The sequence below is a fragment of the Zootoca vivipara genome, chromosome 2 (genome assembly GCF_965207765.1).
Source record: "Zootoca vivipara chromosome 2, rZooViv2.hap1.1, whole genome shotgun sequence".
Classification (NCBI taxonomy): domain Eukaryota; kingdom Metazoa; phylum Chordata; class Lepidosauria; order Squamata; family Lacertidae; genus Zootoca; species Zootoca vivipara.
The window spans coordinates 65,265,358-65,281,220 of NC_142584.1; the positions used below are offsets into that span (position 1 = coordinate 65,265,358).

General features: G+C 41.5%; 1 protein-coding gene across 6 annotated transcripts; it reads right to left on the reverse strand.

The window, feature by feature from the left end:
* Positions 1-101: 101 nt before the first annotated feature.
* On the reverse strand, positions 102-11,250 carry KIAA1191 (KIAA1191 ortholog). 6 transcript variants are annotated; one of them, XM_035105795.3, is made up of 9 exons: positions 11,026-11,250; positions 9,142-9,227; positions 8,797-8,877; positions 7,218-7,408; positions 5,856-5,982; positions 4,117-4,241; positions 3,424-3,530; positions 2,964-3,109; positions 102-1,733 (listed from the first exon to the last, which is right to left on the reverse strand). In XM_035105795.3, exons 3-9 carry the CDS (start codon positions 8,822-8,824, stop codon positions 1,525-1,527), a joined length of 933 nt encoding a protein of 310 aa, XP_034961686.1. In that variant the 5' UTR covers positions 8,825-8,877; positions 9,142-9,227; positions 11,026-11,250; the 3' UTR covers positions 102-1,524. The 6 variants fall into 6 exon arrangements, with proteins under 6 accessions (XP_034961686.1, XP_088518179.1, XP_088518176.1 ...); XM_088662053.1 differs by having other exon boundaries at positions 5,856-6,678; XM_088662050.1 differs by having other exon boundaries at positions 9,142-9,253.
* Between the last annotated feature and the right edge of the window lie 4,613 nt (positions 11,251-15,863).

Sequence of the window (15,863 nt, forward strand, 5' to 3'; positions counted from 1 at the left end):
CAGTAGTAAGTTGAGAAGGGCTTACTCCCCAATATGTAGATTGCAGTCTTAGGGATGTGGTCCTCACTGCAATGGCAGAATCTGTCACACATCACTAACAGTCATTCTCTAAGGTTTTTTAATTATTGTGCGGAGGTGTTAAGCATAGAGACATGAACACAAAATAAGTTAACAAAAAGCTGGATCACTGTTTACACACAGCAATGGTGATGACTAATAGGGCAGAAAAAGTTACAGTGGTATTGAAGCACAAGTCCAAATGTTGTCAATGTAAGTAAAGGAATAAGATGAAGCTGAGTGAGACACCACTAAGTAACTCAGCTGCAGAACTGCCAACAATCTAGAAACAATACAGTTCAGAAAGGGGACAGAACCCATTTAGGACATTAAAAAAAATAGTGAGGACTTCTCAGTAAACGTGCTGTTAAACAAAAGACCTTTTTCTCAGCATAATGGATATTCCAAGATTGCTATCTCATCACTATAAAGCCAACCAGTGACTTAAGAGTTTAGGCCAAGGACAGTATCTGCCCCCTATGTCTTCAAGCAATCACAGAACACATCAAGTCTTCTACTGTCCGATTGCTCAAATAGAAATTAGCAACAATTTATGCAAATGCTTATGTTCACATCTGAGTTGAGACGCTAGGTTAAAATCTTCCCTATGCTCTAATGACTTATTTATATATTTCTTAGGGAGGAAGAGGGAAATAAGCATAACCACTGCCCCATTAACTAACTTTATAGTTATTAACTCACATCTTTTCCCCTGAAAGTGCTACTAATAATTCCCAAATGAATCCCCAGGAAAACAGCTACAAATCCCTTTGTTACCTCTAGGAATGAAATAACTTTCATTCTACTGTGGCTCCAGCTTCATGGTATGCAGAACCCATTCGGTGTAAAGAGCAAAGGGCTTCACAGACAGTATCATTTCATAGTACAAGTCTAGAATTAGTTCTGATCTTTTTTTCATGTTGAAACATTTAGGTCCCTAAGACATGAAACTCTTACATGTGGAAATCGCCAAGCATGGAGCCTTCAACTTTCAAGCATAGTACTAAATTTTGCAATATTCTTACCAGAACATTAGACTTCAGTTGATGCTAGATTCCCTCAAATGGTTCAAAGAAGATACTAGAAAGTTATACATTGTCCTTCAGTGATCTTGCATGAATAAGCAGATGTCTACACAAACAGCAGCCCAAATATTAGAGCCAAAAAGGTCCAATAAGTTGATTGTTTCCCTTTATAACACTTAGGTATTCTGAGAAGCACAGAACTGGATGTCAGAACTCTGCTGGCAGGATAGTTATAATTTTTGTGCTGCATAAGAGACCTTTGGAAGGAAAAAAGAGCAAGAAATTCAGAAAGTTGCCCAAATCTTGTTTCACCACTGTCTGTAACTCTGACCTAGAAGAGACCTTCCTATGTCAACTGTATGTGTGGAATGTGAAAGACACCCTAAGACAATGTAGTCCATTCAGATTTCAAGATCATCCTGTCTTTTAAGTGGAGGTGTTCCTAGAACCCAGTAGGAGTAAGCACATTCATGTCCCGGGGTCTGAGGTTATGAGAACTTGGGGGCCGCTTCTTTTCATCCATAGCTGGAATATCCATCTTGGGAGGCTTGAAAGTTGCAGGGTCCTCTGCCATCCTGGTGGCATGGGCACGCATTAGTTCCATTGGGGTTGGTTTCTGGGCACCCTTATAGGCCTGGACAGTAAAGCCCCCTGAGGGAAGAAGAAGATTCAAAAGAGATAAGAGAAAGGCAACAGCAGCAAACCATTATGCACATCTGTGCAGATGTACAGCACAATCAAGACTTATATAAGCAATTGCCATTTCATCAAATTCTAAGCACAAACCACCATCAGTCATATGGCATGTGGCAGTTCTGTTTGTCAAAAGATATTTATGTATTCCTATAGTGATAGTCATATGAGGAAGCTATACCTAAAACTGCAACTCAAGTATCCTTTGTGCACATAATCTATGGCAGGCATCCCCAAACTTCGGCCCTCCAGATGTTTTGGACTACAATTCCCATCTTCCCTGACCACTGGTCCTGTTAGCTAGGGATCATGGGAGTTGTAGGCCAAAACATCTGGAGGGCTGCAGTTTGGGGGTGCCTGATCTATGGCAACTTTGCCTTGAACAAAATTTAATTGTCACTGGAAGATTCAGGAGTAGTTCTGGCAAATCAGCATCAAAGGAGCAATGCAGGTGGTCAAGAGTCAGAATAATATTCACTATATTTTTTCTGAAAAGAAGTAGGCGGAGCATCTTTGCTTATTGGGAAAGTATGGAACAGACATTTCATTTCTCTATCAAATATGACTGAAGGCAAAACAGGGAAGCTTTTAAAGTTTAGGGAAGCTTTTAATGTTTAATAGATTGTTGTATTTTAATATTCTGTTGTAAGCCACCCGGGGGGGGGGGAGTACAAGAACTGAATCCAACGTTTGATTTTCTGACCTTTGAATGCAGCATTCAAGTACTATGCCATAGACTGCAGAAAGCTGTGGACACACATAGTACTATATGCCACACCTTGATATATTCATTCTCTCCTGTAGTCCCAATTCCAATTGGCAATAAATTCTTCCCATTTACTTTTAAGTCTCTTCATAATTTTAACTCTTCATTAGAGCAGGGCTCAACTAATACATCAATTGACTCCCAGAAGCAGAATTCCTGCACAAAGGCTTTCACTTGTGCTATGGGGCTTTCCCTCCTCCTCTCCCCGTAAACCCCAAAATTGGCTCTGGGGGCATCAGGAGAAGCCCTGGAATAGTATGCAGGGGGTAGAGAGGGGGATTCTTTCTGCCAAGCCAAAATGCTTGCCTTTACAAAACAATTACCAAAGTGTGATGTTTAATTTCTCCTTTAGTCTTTAAAGCCAAACACATATTTTTGAAGCATCCTCCAATAAAGACTGTTTTCTTAAAAAGTTGCTATACCTGAATCAGTGTGTTTTTGAAGAGCTCTAGGTCCAAAGAAGCTCCATTTTTCAGACGGTACTTTATCGCCATCCCCACCACCGGAATCCATGGCAGCAAGCTCAGGACCCGTGATGGATGCGGAGGACCCCTGACTAAACCAACCCCTGAAGAGAACAAATCAATTAAGGACTGAAACCGGATAGGCAGACCATGGTAGTATTGGACTACCACAAACATTTAATCCCAACTGAACAATTCTCACTCCACATAGGTTTACACCAAAAAAAGAAATCCAGAAAAAAATTATGTGAGCCACATTACCCACCCACAACAGAAAGACTGGGATCTTTAAAAATGCAGCAAAAAAGCATTGGACAGATTCCACAAACAGGATTCACAAAACCCAAAAGGAAGCTAGGATTCCTATTAATTTAGAATCATAGTTAAGTGCCCTTTGTTTTCCTCTTGGGCAATGTACCTGTATGTGCGCTTGGGAGAGGAATGGGGAGTGCTGCTTGGAGTGGACTGGGCGGAAGAGGCCTGTTTATCTTCTTTTGCCATCTCTCCACTTTGCATCTTTAGGTTCTGTTAGAAAGGGTAAAGATGTACAGCTGGAAGCTTTCCAATTCTAGCAAGTGAACAGCTAGCAGCCACAGTTTAATTTTGTTTCTTTCATTGGCAAAGCATTGGTAAAAGCATGATGCAGCATATTAATGAGACTTGCATGCAAGATTGTATGGAGACATTTCTGCCTTGATAACAGCTACCTCTCAGACATACCATCTTTCAAGTCATCACCCTCTATTACTGAACTTGTATTCTGCTTCAAAGGCATAGCACCCGTTTCCCAGTAATAGTAAATTCTATGTTCAGTCTCAGAAACTTAGGCTTTTGGTGCAGGGAAATAAATAATTTACATAAATTACCTTCCGTGCCAATGCCTCACTGGTACTGATCAAGAGCTCAATACATTATATTTAACTGGCACTAGATTCAAGCTCTCTTAACACAAACTCTGAAACAGGATGAAAACCGGGAAAATCCCTGATTCTATTTTGCCAATGGCATCTATTAGCAAACTTTCCACACTTAGTTCTGAAAAGTAGTAATTTACAACCAATACCAATTTAAGTAATTCACTACTAAAGCACAGTGAGACCCAACACCTTACATGGAGTGACTCAGCCACACGATGGTATTTAGTCTCCTCTGCTGTGAGGCCTTTGTGGGGAGTGTATCCGGCATCTCTCAACCCTGCCTGCTGCTCAAAGCGTTGAATGCTCTCCTGAGTTTGCTCTAGAACGGACAACATGACACATTCATACAAGCCACAAACACTACTGCTTGCAACAAATTTCTAAAAGGCAATATCATATAGCCTTTATAGTTATCAGAAATGATAAAGCACGGTGGGTGAGATTTCTTTAAGTCATCTATTATAAAGCACCAGAGCAACACACAGCACAGTTCAAAAATGTTCTGGAACTTTCATCATTCCAGCAGATTGGAAGGGGAGGACAGGACTAAAGTTAAAAAAGAGAGACCAGTAGAGTAAAATAATCTAAGATTGCTTTGTTTGTTTATTAAATTTGTATACAGCCCTTCACCCAAAGATCACAAGGTGGAGAATATACGTAAATACAGTAATCCCCTTCCCACAAACACATTTAAAAGGCCATAGATTGTTTAATCAGCTAAAGGCCTGGTTATACACAAAATGTTTTCCTTTGTCCTGAGCTCTTCCTACAAGTGAGCTTACTGTATTTTTTTGGTTCCAGAACCAGACTTTCTAAACCAGGGATGGGGAACATGTTGCCCTGCAGGTGCTGTTAGATATTGTTGCTGCCTATTGGCCATATTGGCTAGCTGATGGAGTGGCAGCACATCTTGAGTCACAGGTAGGTTCCTCATCTCTGTTCTAAACCTTTACAGCAACACCTTTTGTTATGTTCTCATTAATGCAGCATAAATTCATACATAAACAGAAGCTGGGCCCAAAAAAGAAGCCACCGGGTTTAGGAGGAACACCTTCAGAATGCCTTCCTCCAATCTACTATTATTCAGAGCAGAAACCTCAACCCTGTCCTTTAGTAGCTTTTTTTAAAAAAGAAAAATGATGCAATAGTAACCGCTATCTTTGAATATTATTAAAATATGTTTCCAGGAATTATTTCTTAAACATAAAGGAAGTTTCCTTCATTGCTTTACTGTAAGAAAGTAATATACCTGAACTAGACTTCCATTCTGCTGTGATCACTAGACTTCCAAAACAGAAAAACTACAGGAGACTCAAAATGGTGAAATATATATGCCACATCCAAATCATGCTGATTCAAGCATATTGTCTATGTGCCAGTTATCTGCCCATTAGTAGGAGGAGCAAATGTACCATTGGCAACCTAATGAAGTTGTTTAAGTCACTGTAAATTCAATGGAAGTGTGTATTCTTAGTTTTCCCAAAAGATTTAACAGCTACAATTAAACATACGTAAGTGCCAACAGATTATCTTCCAAAGCCATTCATTTTAATACATTGACTGGACAAATGGAATGAGTTTGCCAAGCTAACAAGTAAGCGCTGGCAGTACAGTCCCACTACCACAAAACACATAATGAAGTGCTGCAGGACATAAGAAGAACTAAATTTCCATGCTGTTTCCCTTAGGTTACATGCTAGCATTTCGGTACTAAAGAGGAGCAGAATATGGAGGTAGAGCATCAAATTCATTCTTACAGCATTTTGTTTGACCCTTTCCATTAGGGCATCCAATCTCTTTGTAGGCCTTTCTGAACAGACACAACTATATCACAGAGAATAAAAATAACCCACATGGTAATGGGATATAAACCATATTGCAAAATTTGATCTCCAGGTTAACTTGCCTACTAGAGGAACACAAGAGCTCTTACTTGTGATGAGAGAATTCATGATGATGTGGGTGGCCTTGGCCTTCACTACTGGAACCTTGTTCACAGTCTCAGTGGAAGATGAGGGGGTAATGGCAGATAGATGCATGCTAGTCTCCCCTTCCTCATCCTGTGCAGAGGAAGCCAGGGACAGTTTGAGGAGAAAGGGGCAAAATTACTTTAGGAGAATCTCACACACTACTCCTGATCCTCAAGAGGAGTAGTCCTGGAATCATACATGAACTGTACAGATTGAACATGGTGCTCTTGCCATTTTTCCACCCTCTCATCTATAACATTTTAATCACTCCTATTTTCACCAAAAGATCACTCCTATTTTCACCAAAAACCAGATCCGCCGTAGTCCATGAAAACAGGTGAAAATATTCTCTCCTGCATAGAACTCCAACCCCCAAGTCTAGTTCTCCTCATAAGATAACTATGGCTTTCTGATTACTCCCTGCTTTTGAAGAGTAAAACCATGGTTACAATTTGTTACTTGTCACCCACCCACAGCCATTTAACCCTAGAAAAAATCTTTATTTTTTAAAAAATCAATCATACCAGCTTTTTGTTGTGACACACTTTTTGTCAGACATTTCACAAATTCTGACCAGTTACAGCCATTGTAAAGAAAATAAGTGTTTCTCCCTCAATAATTGTTGCTATAAAAAGTATCAGAAGAGCATTTGTATTATTGGCATCTGCTTGACTCGAAAGAAATGGAGTGTGCCTCTGGAGTGAAGGTGCCATCCAACCATCTTAGGGACTACATTCTGGATTTGTGTAGGGTTTACCCCTTAGCCTTTTCTTCCCTGAAGATATCCTGCAAGGCAGCAGAGGTTTAGGATCAGGGTTTTCCTTCTCCTAGGTGGATAAGTCCCACCTCCCTCTTACTTCCCTCTACAGCACATGCAGAAACTGCCTTCTTGACACTTGGACCCACTATGGGTCTTGTCTGCTCAATCTGCCAGAGCCTGTATTCACATGCAGGGGAAGACCCTAACTCACCGAGGGTTTGAGACCACTCAGCTACCCTCACCTGGTTTAGCTGGCCAGTTAAAGCTGTTTCCTGGGGTGTGGCTGTCACATGCTGATAACTTCTAGGAGCCATGGGTGAGAGCTGAGTGCAGCGTGGGGACCACAGGTGGACAAAGTATCCTAGAAGGAGCACAATACGTCTCCCACCAGAGGTACTACACCTCCCCTAACACCCCATACACCCAGAAGAGCAAAGCAATGCAAATTTGATGCCCCTCAGCACAGTTAATTTCAGTGGTTGATTTACTTCCTCAGTGGGACATTAAAAGTGGTATTTACTGGACACCTCATACCACCTCTATAGTCACTCTAGAGACTGCATACCTTGGAAATATCTTCATATTTGCGTTCTGGGACGACTGGCCGTTTCCACAGGATATTGGTGGACATATTAGGAGGAGGAGGAGTCATTGGTGCTGTATCCTCAAGGGCATCATCATAACTGAATGTCCGACGGTTCATTCCAATGGGTTGGGACATCTTTCCTAGAAAGCCTCCAGAGCCATGCTCAATGGCTAAGGACAGAGATGGAAATTTCACAGTAGGCTGCACTTTTAGAATGTCAACTTTATACAAGCAAGTAGTACAGATCACATTAGCACTTATTTCATTAAGATGATCTTCTAGCATCAGTATCACAGGATTTTAGAACATTGTGATGTAACTAACTCTTTCTTTCAGGCCCAAGGCCACATCACCGTATTCCAACTCCGTCAGGGCAACATGCCACAAATAGGCATGGCCACCTTATAGCAGGCAAGCAAGAGCACCTGTGCACAAGCCACTACATGCATACCAGGGAACACACACACAAACCGCAAGCAATATGAAAAATGAAATTGACAATAGCTGTGAGGGTAGTTTCAACCTCTCTGCCCAGTACTATGAAGATGAAATTCCATTAGTGTACTATGCCCCCCCCTCAATCTCAAAGCAGCACCACACTGGGTCAGGGAATTGGGGGCTACTGGAGAAGACTTTGTGGACTGGAGGAAGCCCATTGGCCATTGGTTCACCACCACTGATCAAAACAATGCACTTGATCCATTTCAACCAATAGAGAGTTAAAGGTGCTACTAGAGCTAGAAATTCTTAGGCCAAAGCTCCTAGAAACACTGTTACTCAAACAAGTCTACTGCCTATTAGTTTAAGCACTTGTCTAGTCCAGAATTACTAAAAACCCAAGCCCTGGCACTAAAGCACTTATTCAGAATCTTTTCCCACATGAGACACTTAGGACCAGGAAGGTAATCAACTTTTCATTAAATGATGTTCAAACAGAATAACCCCAGAAAACACAAACTTAAAAAAAAACCAGGCTAGAAAATGTTTAGGTACTTAGGAAGGCCATTCTATTTCATAGGGATCTGATCTGAAGAATTTTCCATCCCTGCCGAGATGACTTTCCCAAACTAATGGCAAACAGCCTTTTCACTCATAATCAGGTAAACAGACACACTAACCATCGGATTTCAATAAATTCAATAGCAAATTAAAAGTCAAGTAATGGTAGCATGAAATATATAATCCTGAAGGCAATCTGAAAAACTACTTCCAGGAACAGATGCAAGAATTCATCTCAGGGGAGAACTCCATCAATTTAGTAATTAATTCATCATTATCTAGTTAGCAGTTGTTGGTCATTAGCAGGGAAGAAAACGGACAACTCCAACCATAAGATGCTAGGTCACCAACAGATGCATTGTTGAAGCACAATTACAATTCTCTCTAGAGCAGAGTCAGATCTTTATATGTGTCTACATTTAAGTGTGGTACAGCTGGACCTTCATAAATACAACACAAATATACTTGGGAGATTTGAATAAAGAGCCTGATGTTATTTATTACAATTACCACTAGACACTTTTACACCTGACACATTTACTTAGATAATTAGTTTTACCAGGAACATCTGTTCTTCTTGAAGCCATGACTGCAAGTCCAGGTGTTTCACTATATGGAAATCCAGAACAGTATTGGTTACCTAATAAAAACAGAGGGCACTTTCATCTGCAAAAGTTACACCATAGCAAAGGATCCTGGTTTATAATAAAACCAGAGTAAGTATGTCAATGAAGCTCCACATATTTTACTTTGCTTATAAAGCTAGCAAGATGTCTAACATTTATTTTGATTTAAATAATGAAGCAATGGAAATGTATTATGTCCTAACTCACTTTAAATTAATCAGCCTGCGTATCATTGTAATAAAAGTTTTTATAAGGAAAAAAAACCTAATAGAGCTTACCACAACTTATGATGAGAGAAAAAGGACCATTCTGTTGCTGATGCTGAAACTAGCAAACCATCCTCACGAGCTTCCATGCAGACAGACTAACAAAAATTCAGAAGCAATAAATCTTTACTAAAGTAAGACAGTCTACAATTGCAGTAAAGCTGTATTCATAATAACCTAATACTGCTAGAAAGCCACTTCAACCTTCATAAAGGAGAAAATAGTGCACAACGCTCAAATGCCTCGTCTGGCTGTTAACCATTAGGTTGGTGGTTCGAGCCCACCCAGTCAGCTGTGAGCAAAATTCCTGTATTGCAGGGGATTGGACTAGATGATCCTTGGGATCTTTCCAACTCTACAATTCTATGTGGGAATTCTCTAAAAATTGAAGTGGTCTCAACTAGACACTACATCAATCACACCAAAGAAACCTTCACTCAGTTGGACTGCCAAGTACTTGCAAAAATATAGGCCCTGAAGTTATAAATCATAATAATAATAATAATTTATTATTTGTACCCCACCCATTTGGCTGGGTTTCCCCAGCCACTCTGGGCGGCTTCCAACAGAGATTAAAAATACATTAAAGCATCAATCATTAAATCTCCACAGCACTAAAGTTATCAGAGTGGGTGAGATATAAATAAGATGCCATAATGTAATTTATATTAATTTTTCTAACCATCTGTTGGCCAGTTCTAAGCATTTTACTCTTCTTCCAACTGCAGAAACTGCTGACCTGGAAAGCAGCCATACTAACACCCAGTAGCTCATGCCAGCATATTCTCCCATATGGTTGCAATTAAGAGTAGACAGATGCTGTAAATGCAGCTTCAAGAGGCACCGAGTCACAGGTATGATAGGAGTGGCAGTGGATTCTCCAAATGGCCACTTTAAGTCTTATCCAGCATTTCTCACTAGAAACCAACAATTGCTACTTCTTGCAGCCAAGCAAGCGGTTTAAATCAAAGTGAGCCTATTCTCTTCCTCCTCCAATAATGTGAGAGAATGCAGGGGCTAGTGATATTGGCTGCTTTTAACATACTAACTGTATACAACATCTAACTGTTGAGGCACTTTACATATTATGAATCATTTTGAACAAACATCAACATGCAAGGAAAATAAGTTTTGCTGTAGGCTCAAAAGGTTTAGTCCACTAACCATCATTCCCATAAGCAAGTGTGTAAGGGAGGGAGGCACACCACCGACAAGTATAGGCAACAGGTCCGTCCAATAGCCTAGGCTACAACCCTATACTCGCTTTCCAGGGAGTAAGCCCCTTTCAGCTCAATGTTTAGGAAAGTTTTTAATGTTTGACGTTTTATCGTGTTTTTAATATTCTGTTGGGAACCGCCCCAAATGGCTGGGGAAACCCAGCCAGATGGGCGGGGTATAAATATTAAATTATTATTAGTATTAGTATTTGGCTTGCTTCCGAGTAGACATGCATAGTTGGGCTGAACACCGACAGGGAAAGGCGAGGCGTTAGTTTACAAAACGCATGCAGTGAGATTAAAAGCGTGTTTAATATATTTTTGCATTTTTACTCGAGAGCAAGTCTCACTGGGCCTCCAATAGGCCTTGCTTCCAAGTAAGTGTTTTTAGGATGGCAGCCTAAGAAAGAAGAGGCGGTTGCCTCAGATTTCACCACAAGCAGCATCTTCCGTCCACGTCCCTCCCTGTCCGGGGGTGGGGGGAAGGAGTTCAGGTATTTTCCATATAAATTCCAAATAAATTTCGCCGGAGCCTTTTATCCCCGAGCCCAGCCTCCTCCTGATGGTCTGCGGCGGTTCCGCGACCGGCCTACCCCGCCCACTAGGCGCCGTAAACAACAAGGCCGCGCTCGGCTGCTTTGCCTGCCTGCCTGCCCTCCCGCCCGCCACTTTCCCTTACCTCCTCCTCTTCCTGGGCCGCCCGCAGCCCCCGAACTGGATCCCCCCGGTACTAACAGGCCCGCTCCGCCCACAAGTCGGACGAGAGCAGGAGGCGGAGGAGGCCGCCCGCGAGCAGACGCCGGTCAACGAGATCCGGAGGCGCCATGGCGCAGCCCGAGCCGGGAGGAAGAGCTCAAGCCAGACCAACCCAGATCAGCAACAACGCAGCTGACAACCTGCAACTGAGAGGACGCCGGCAGAGGGAGCATGATATATAAGCTTAACGATCTCGCGAGATTTCAGTCTCGCGGCGTTTGAGAGGCGAATGCTGAGGGAACTTAACCGTCGCTGTTCGGCATACGGGCTCCGGCAACGGAGACGGGCAGAGCTTCGGGGTTGTGCAGGCATTGATCTAGCCTTGTCCTCTATGAATCTGTCTAATCCTCTTTTAAAGATATCCACGTCGGTGGCCTTCAGTGCCTCCTGTGGGAGCGAGTTCCATAGTTTGTGCGGAGAAAATGTACGTTCTTTTGTCTGTCCTGAATCTTCCAGCATTCAGCTACGTCGTACAGTATGTTCTAGTGTTACTAGAGATGGAGAAAAATTGTTTGTTTTCTCCATGCCATGCATAATTTTATATCTTTCCAGTGCTTTTTTCTAAAAAGAAAATGTTTAGGGATACTCTCATTTTCCTACTCCTATTGAAATACTGCCCCCTCAATGTACCCCTGTGTCCCCCAAGAAAAAAGCATTGTATCTTTCTATCATGTCACCTCTTCTCAAAAAGCTCCAAAATGTTGCAGCCTTTTCTCATAAAGGTATTGCTCCATCCCTCAGATCATTGTGGTTCCACCTTTCTGAAACTTTTCCAGCTTGAAAATAACTTTTTTGAGGTGAGGCAATCTGAGCTGTACACAGTGTTCCAGGGGCAGTTGCACCATAGATTTGTACTTGTATCGACAGTTTTATTTTCAATTCCTTTCCTAATGATTCCTAGCATGAAATTTTCTCTTTTTTTCACCGCTGCCACACACTGTGTCAGCTTCTTCATCAAGTTGTTCACTCTTTTTCCTGGTTAGTCCACCAGTTCTGACTCCATAAGTGTATAGGTTAAATAGGATTTGGGGCCCCAGCATGCATGAGTTCACACTTATTTACATTGAATTGCCCTTGCCATTTTACCACCCATTCACACAGTTTGGAGATGTCCTTTGGAAGCTCTTTGCAATCCTTTTTTGTTTTGATGACTGAACAATTGAGTATCATCAGCAAACTTGTCCACCACACTGCTCACCCCTAACTCTAGATTTTTTTAAAAAAAAGTTAAAAAGCACAAGTCCCAATACTGATCCTTGGGGGACTCCACTTTCTACATCCCTCCATCAAGAGAACTATCTATTTACTCCTACTTTCTGCATTATGTTATGTAACGAATTCCTAATCAATAATATGTATTCCTCTTGTCCTGTATCTGCTTACTAAGCAGTCGTTGGTGAGGTACCTTCTCAAAAGCTTTGTGAATATCCAAGTACACTGTGTCAACTGGATCACCTCTATCTATATGGTTGTTGACACTCTCAAATAACTAGTAGGTTAATCAATCAATCAATTATTTATTGCATTAGCATTTAGCCATAGCATACACCCAACAAAACAAAACGGAATAAAACAATGGCAAATGCATGCAACAGAAAACATAAATTGATCGATGCTACAATCAAGACATAGCATAATAAAACTTTAATTACAATAAAATAGGTAGAACTAAAATCTAAGCATTAAAAACCAAATATCTGAAATTACTAATGAATATATAACAAATAAGAACCTGGGATAACCTCTACAAGTTAAACTAGGAACAGAATAAGGAGGAGGATGCTGGTCCGGGGCTGGATCGTGCTTCCCTGTCAAAGAAACCCTAAGTTAGGTTAATAAAACAGGCCTTACTCTTGCAGAAGTCATGCTGGCTCTGCTTCAGCACAGCTTGTTCTATATGATTGGCCACGGTGTGTTCCGTTGGCCTAAAAGCGGTTTAGTCATGCTGGCCACATGATCCAGAAAGTTGTCTGTGTATAAACGCCAACTCCCTCAGCCTGAAAGCGAGATGAGTGCCGCAACCCCATAGTCGCCTTTGACAAGACTTAACCATCCAGGGGTCCTTTATCTTTTTTACCTATATAGGATTGGTTGTTTTATCTTGAACAATACCTCCCACCAGTTTCCCCAAGGCAGACGTTAAGCCAACCAGCCTGTAATTTCCACAGTGCTATTGAGGAATCTGCCCCTTTGGGGATTTCTGGTTTGCTAATTTGATGCTTTCTTTAACATCCAGAGCAACACCAACTCCAGTATGTCTTCCCTGTTCTTCCTATAGTATTTATATCTACCTATAATCATGTTCTGCTGGCAGCTGGTCCTCTCCTTTCCACCAGGCTAGTCATGCTTGGAAGGCCTGTTATGAAACGATGGGAATGGAGATTCTGTGCTCTAGTTTTGCGTAACGTTGCTGAATTGCCAGTGTATTCCTATAATACAGGAGCAATTTAGTGACAAATCAAATGACAGCCTTGAAGCCACATTTCAAGGCTGTAATTTGCCCCCACCCCAAATTCCCTGACACATGCACACCCACACGCCTCATTGCGGCAGACGAAAGTTTGGTGAGATGTGGAGGGGGCAACTTTTGCCAAGCCCAATATGCATGTGTACTTAAAGGCAGGAGAGGGGGGAACTGTCCAGAACAATTATATACCTTCAATAAGTGATGCCTTTTTTCTTGTTTTCCTCTTCCCTCCCCATTAAGTTTTCCTTTTGTATGATGTCTATTACCGGTAGTTTGTGAGCTGGAAGGCAAGGGACTGGTTTGTCTTTTAATCTCTGTACAGCACAAAGAAAAAAGTAGGAACTTTAGAAGTAACGTTATTATTTTTGTTAGAAGAAGAGTGAAACTGGAACCTTGCAAACGTTTGTGCGGGGCTCACAAGGATTTCATATGAAGGTACAGTCCTAATATTCAACTGGTATTCCAAAGCATACTGCCTCTGACAGTGGAGGTAGAACATGTTCAGGGTTAGTAAAGTAAAGGTAAAGGGACCCCTGACCATTAGGTCCAGTCGTGACCAACTCTGGGGTTGCGGCGCTCATCTCGCTTTATTGGCCGAGGGAGCTGGCGTACAGCTTCCAGGTCATGTGGTCAGCATGACTAAGCCGCTTCTGGCAAACCAGAGCAGCGCACGGAAACACTGTTTACCTTCCTGCGGGAGCGGTACCTGTTTATCTACTTGCACTTTGAGGTGCTTTCGAACTGCTAGGTTGGCAGGAGCAGGGACCAAGCAACGGGAGCTCACCCCATCACGGGGATTCGAACCACCAACCTTATGATCGGCAAGCCCTAGGCTCTGTGGTTTAACCCACAGCACCACCCACATCAGGGTTAGTAGCCTCTATCTATCTATCTATCTATCGAACTTTTTTTGAAAATACAAATTAAAAGTAAAACAAAACAGATGCAAAAGGTGAGTACTGTACTAATATAACAAGTTTAAGACAATTCAGTAACTATGCATACTAACAATCTTAACTCTTTCTCCTTTAGATTTTCTTTAAAGGGTTTCAGGGTGAAGAGAGAAAATAACTCAGAAGGTCCATAGTCTAGAGTACATGGGCCAGGGCAGAGGGCAACTTTCCATTGAACTTTAGCACTTATAGCTGCAGAGAAGCCCTTAAAAGCAGGGTTGGGTTGCATCCCAATAACCCCATATGGAAAATAAAGGAAACTGCACACATATTTCAGTATTCTTTTGTGACCTTTGGGAAAGTCAGAATTTACTGAGTGCCCTAAATCAGCAAAGGATTGTTGTTAGGCAAGGTATCTGCTTGACACTGCAGTTCCAGCAAATAATGCTGTTGCTTTTATTTTTTAATGCAAATATGTCAGAGAAAGGAGATGGATATAATTCTGAAAATGGCAATTTATTCCTCCCACATAAAGGGTGCTTTTCTTCCACAATGGGCTGGATAGTTATTAAATATTAATAACTTTCATTAATTATTAACTTTATAAAATATACCTTTAGGAATCATGACACACTTCTCAAAGGCTGCTCAGAGTTTAATAAAAAAAACACTCATAATAATACAGTATTACAATGGAATGGAGAGAGGGGTCTCAGGTCAGGTCCCTATCCTGGCTGTTGTGGGCAGAAGCTGTTTCTCTTATATTGCCTCTTATTCTCTCTTCCCCTCAAGACAATATGGTTCCTCAGAAATCCCCCCCCCCCAAAAAAATCTTTTTCATCTTTTAATTTTTGTCTTTTGTTATCATTGTTCTCTTTGTTTTATGTACATTTTAAAATGAAATAATAATATAAAACATTTACAAAAAGAAAGTTCCCCCTTCAGATGTTTTGCCTCCCCTTCAATATTTATCTACACAGTATCTAAAATACCAGTTATGTGCTGTCTTTTAATATCAAGCCCTCCCAAGGTGGTTTACAAAAGTTAACTAGCTTTATATACCGTATCATAGCAGGAACACTGTGCTTCCAGATGAGAATCATCTTGGAAAGCTTTCCGTCTACCTGCTCCCCGGACCCCCAATTGATATTACTTTTACCCATTCCTATTATCCACTTGGCCTGAGAATTGATACTTCTTTCAGCCAGGAGTCCTAGACTGTGGCATGTCTGTAAAAATACAGTTAAAAATCACACCTCCCCAGCTTTATCCAACTTGTCTCTGAATACAGATTGATGGAAACCGCAGGAGGCGAGAATGCTCTTGTGTTCAGGTCTTTTGTGCCAGGCATCTGTTTGGCCACTGTGAGAACAGGATGCCGCCAACATGATTTTCATGGCT

Bases quoted from the DNA above. Each gene is read 5' to 3' on its own strand.
- KIAA1191 (XM_060271612.2), bottom strand. From the start codon at position 7,523: ATGCTAGAAGATCATCTTAATGAAATAAGTGCTAATGTGATCTGTACT. The intron at 3,110-3,423 runs GTACATTGCCCA...TGTTCTCTTCAG, and splicing joins TCTCCCAAGCGCACATACAG to GGGTTGGTTTAGTCAGGGGT. The intron at 1,734-2,963 runs GTATAGCAACTT...TTCTTCCCTCAG, and splicing joins TCAAAAACACACTGATTCAG to GGGGCTTTACTGTCCAGGCC.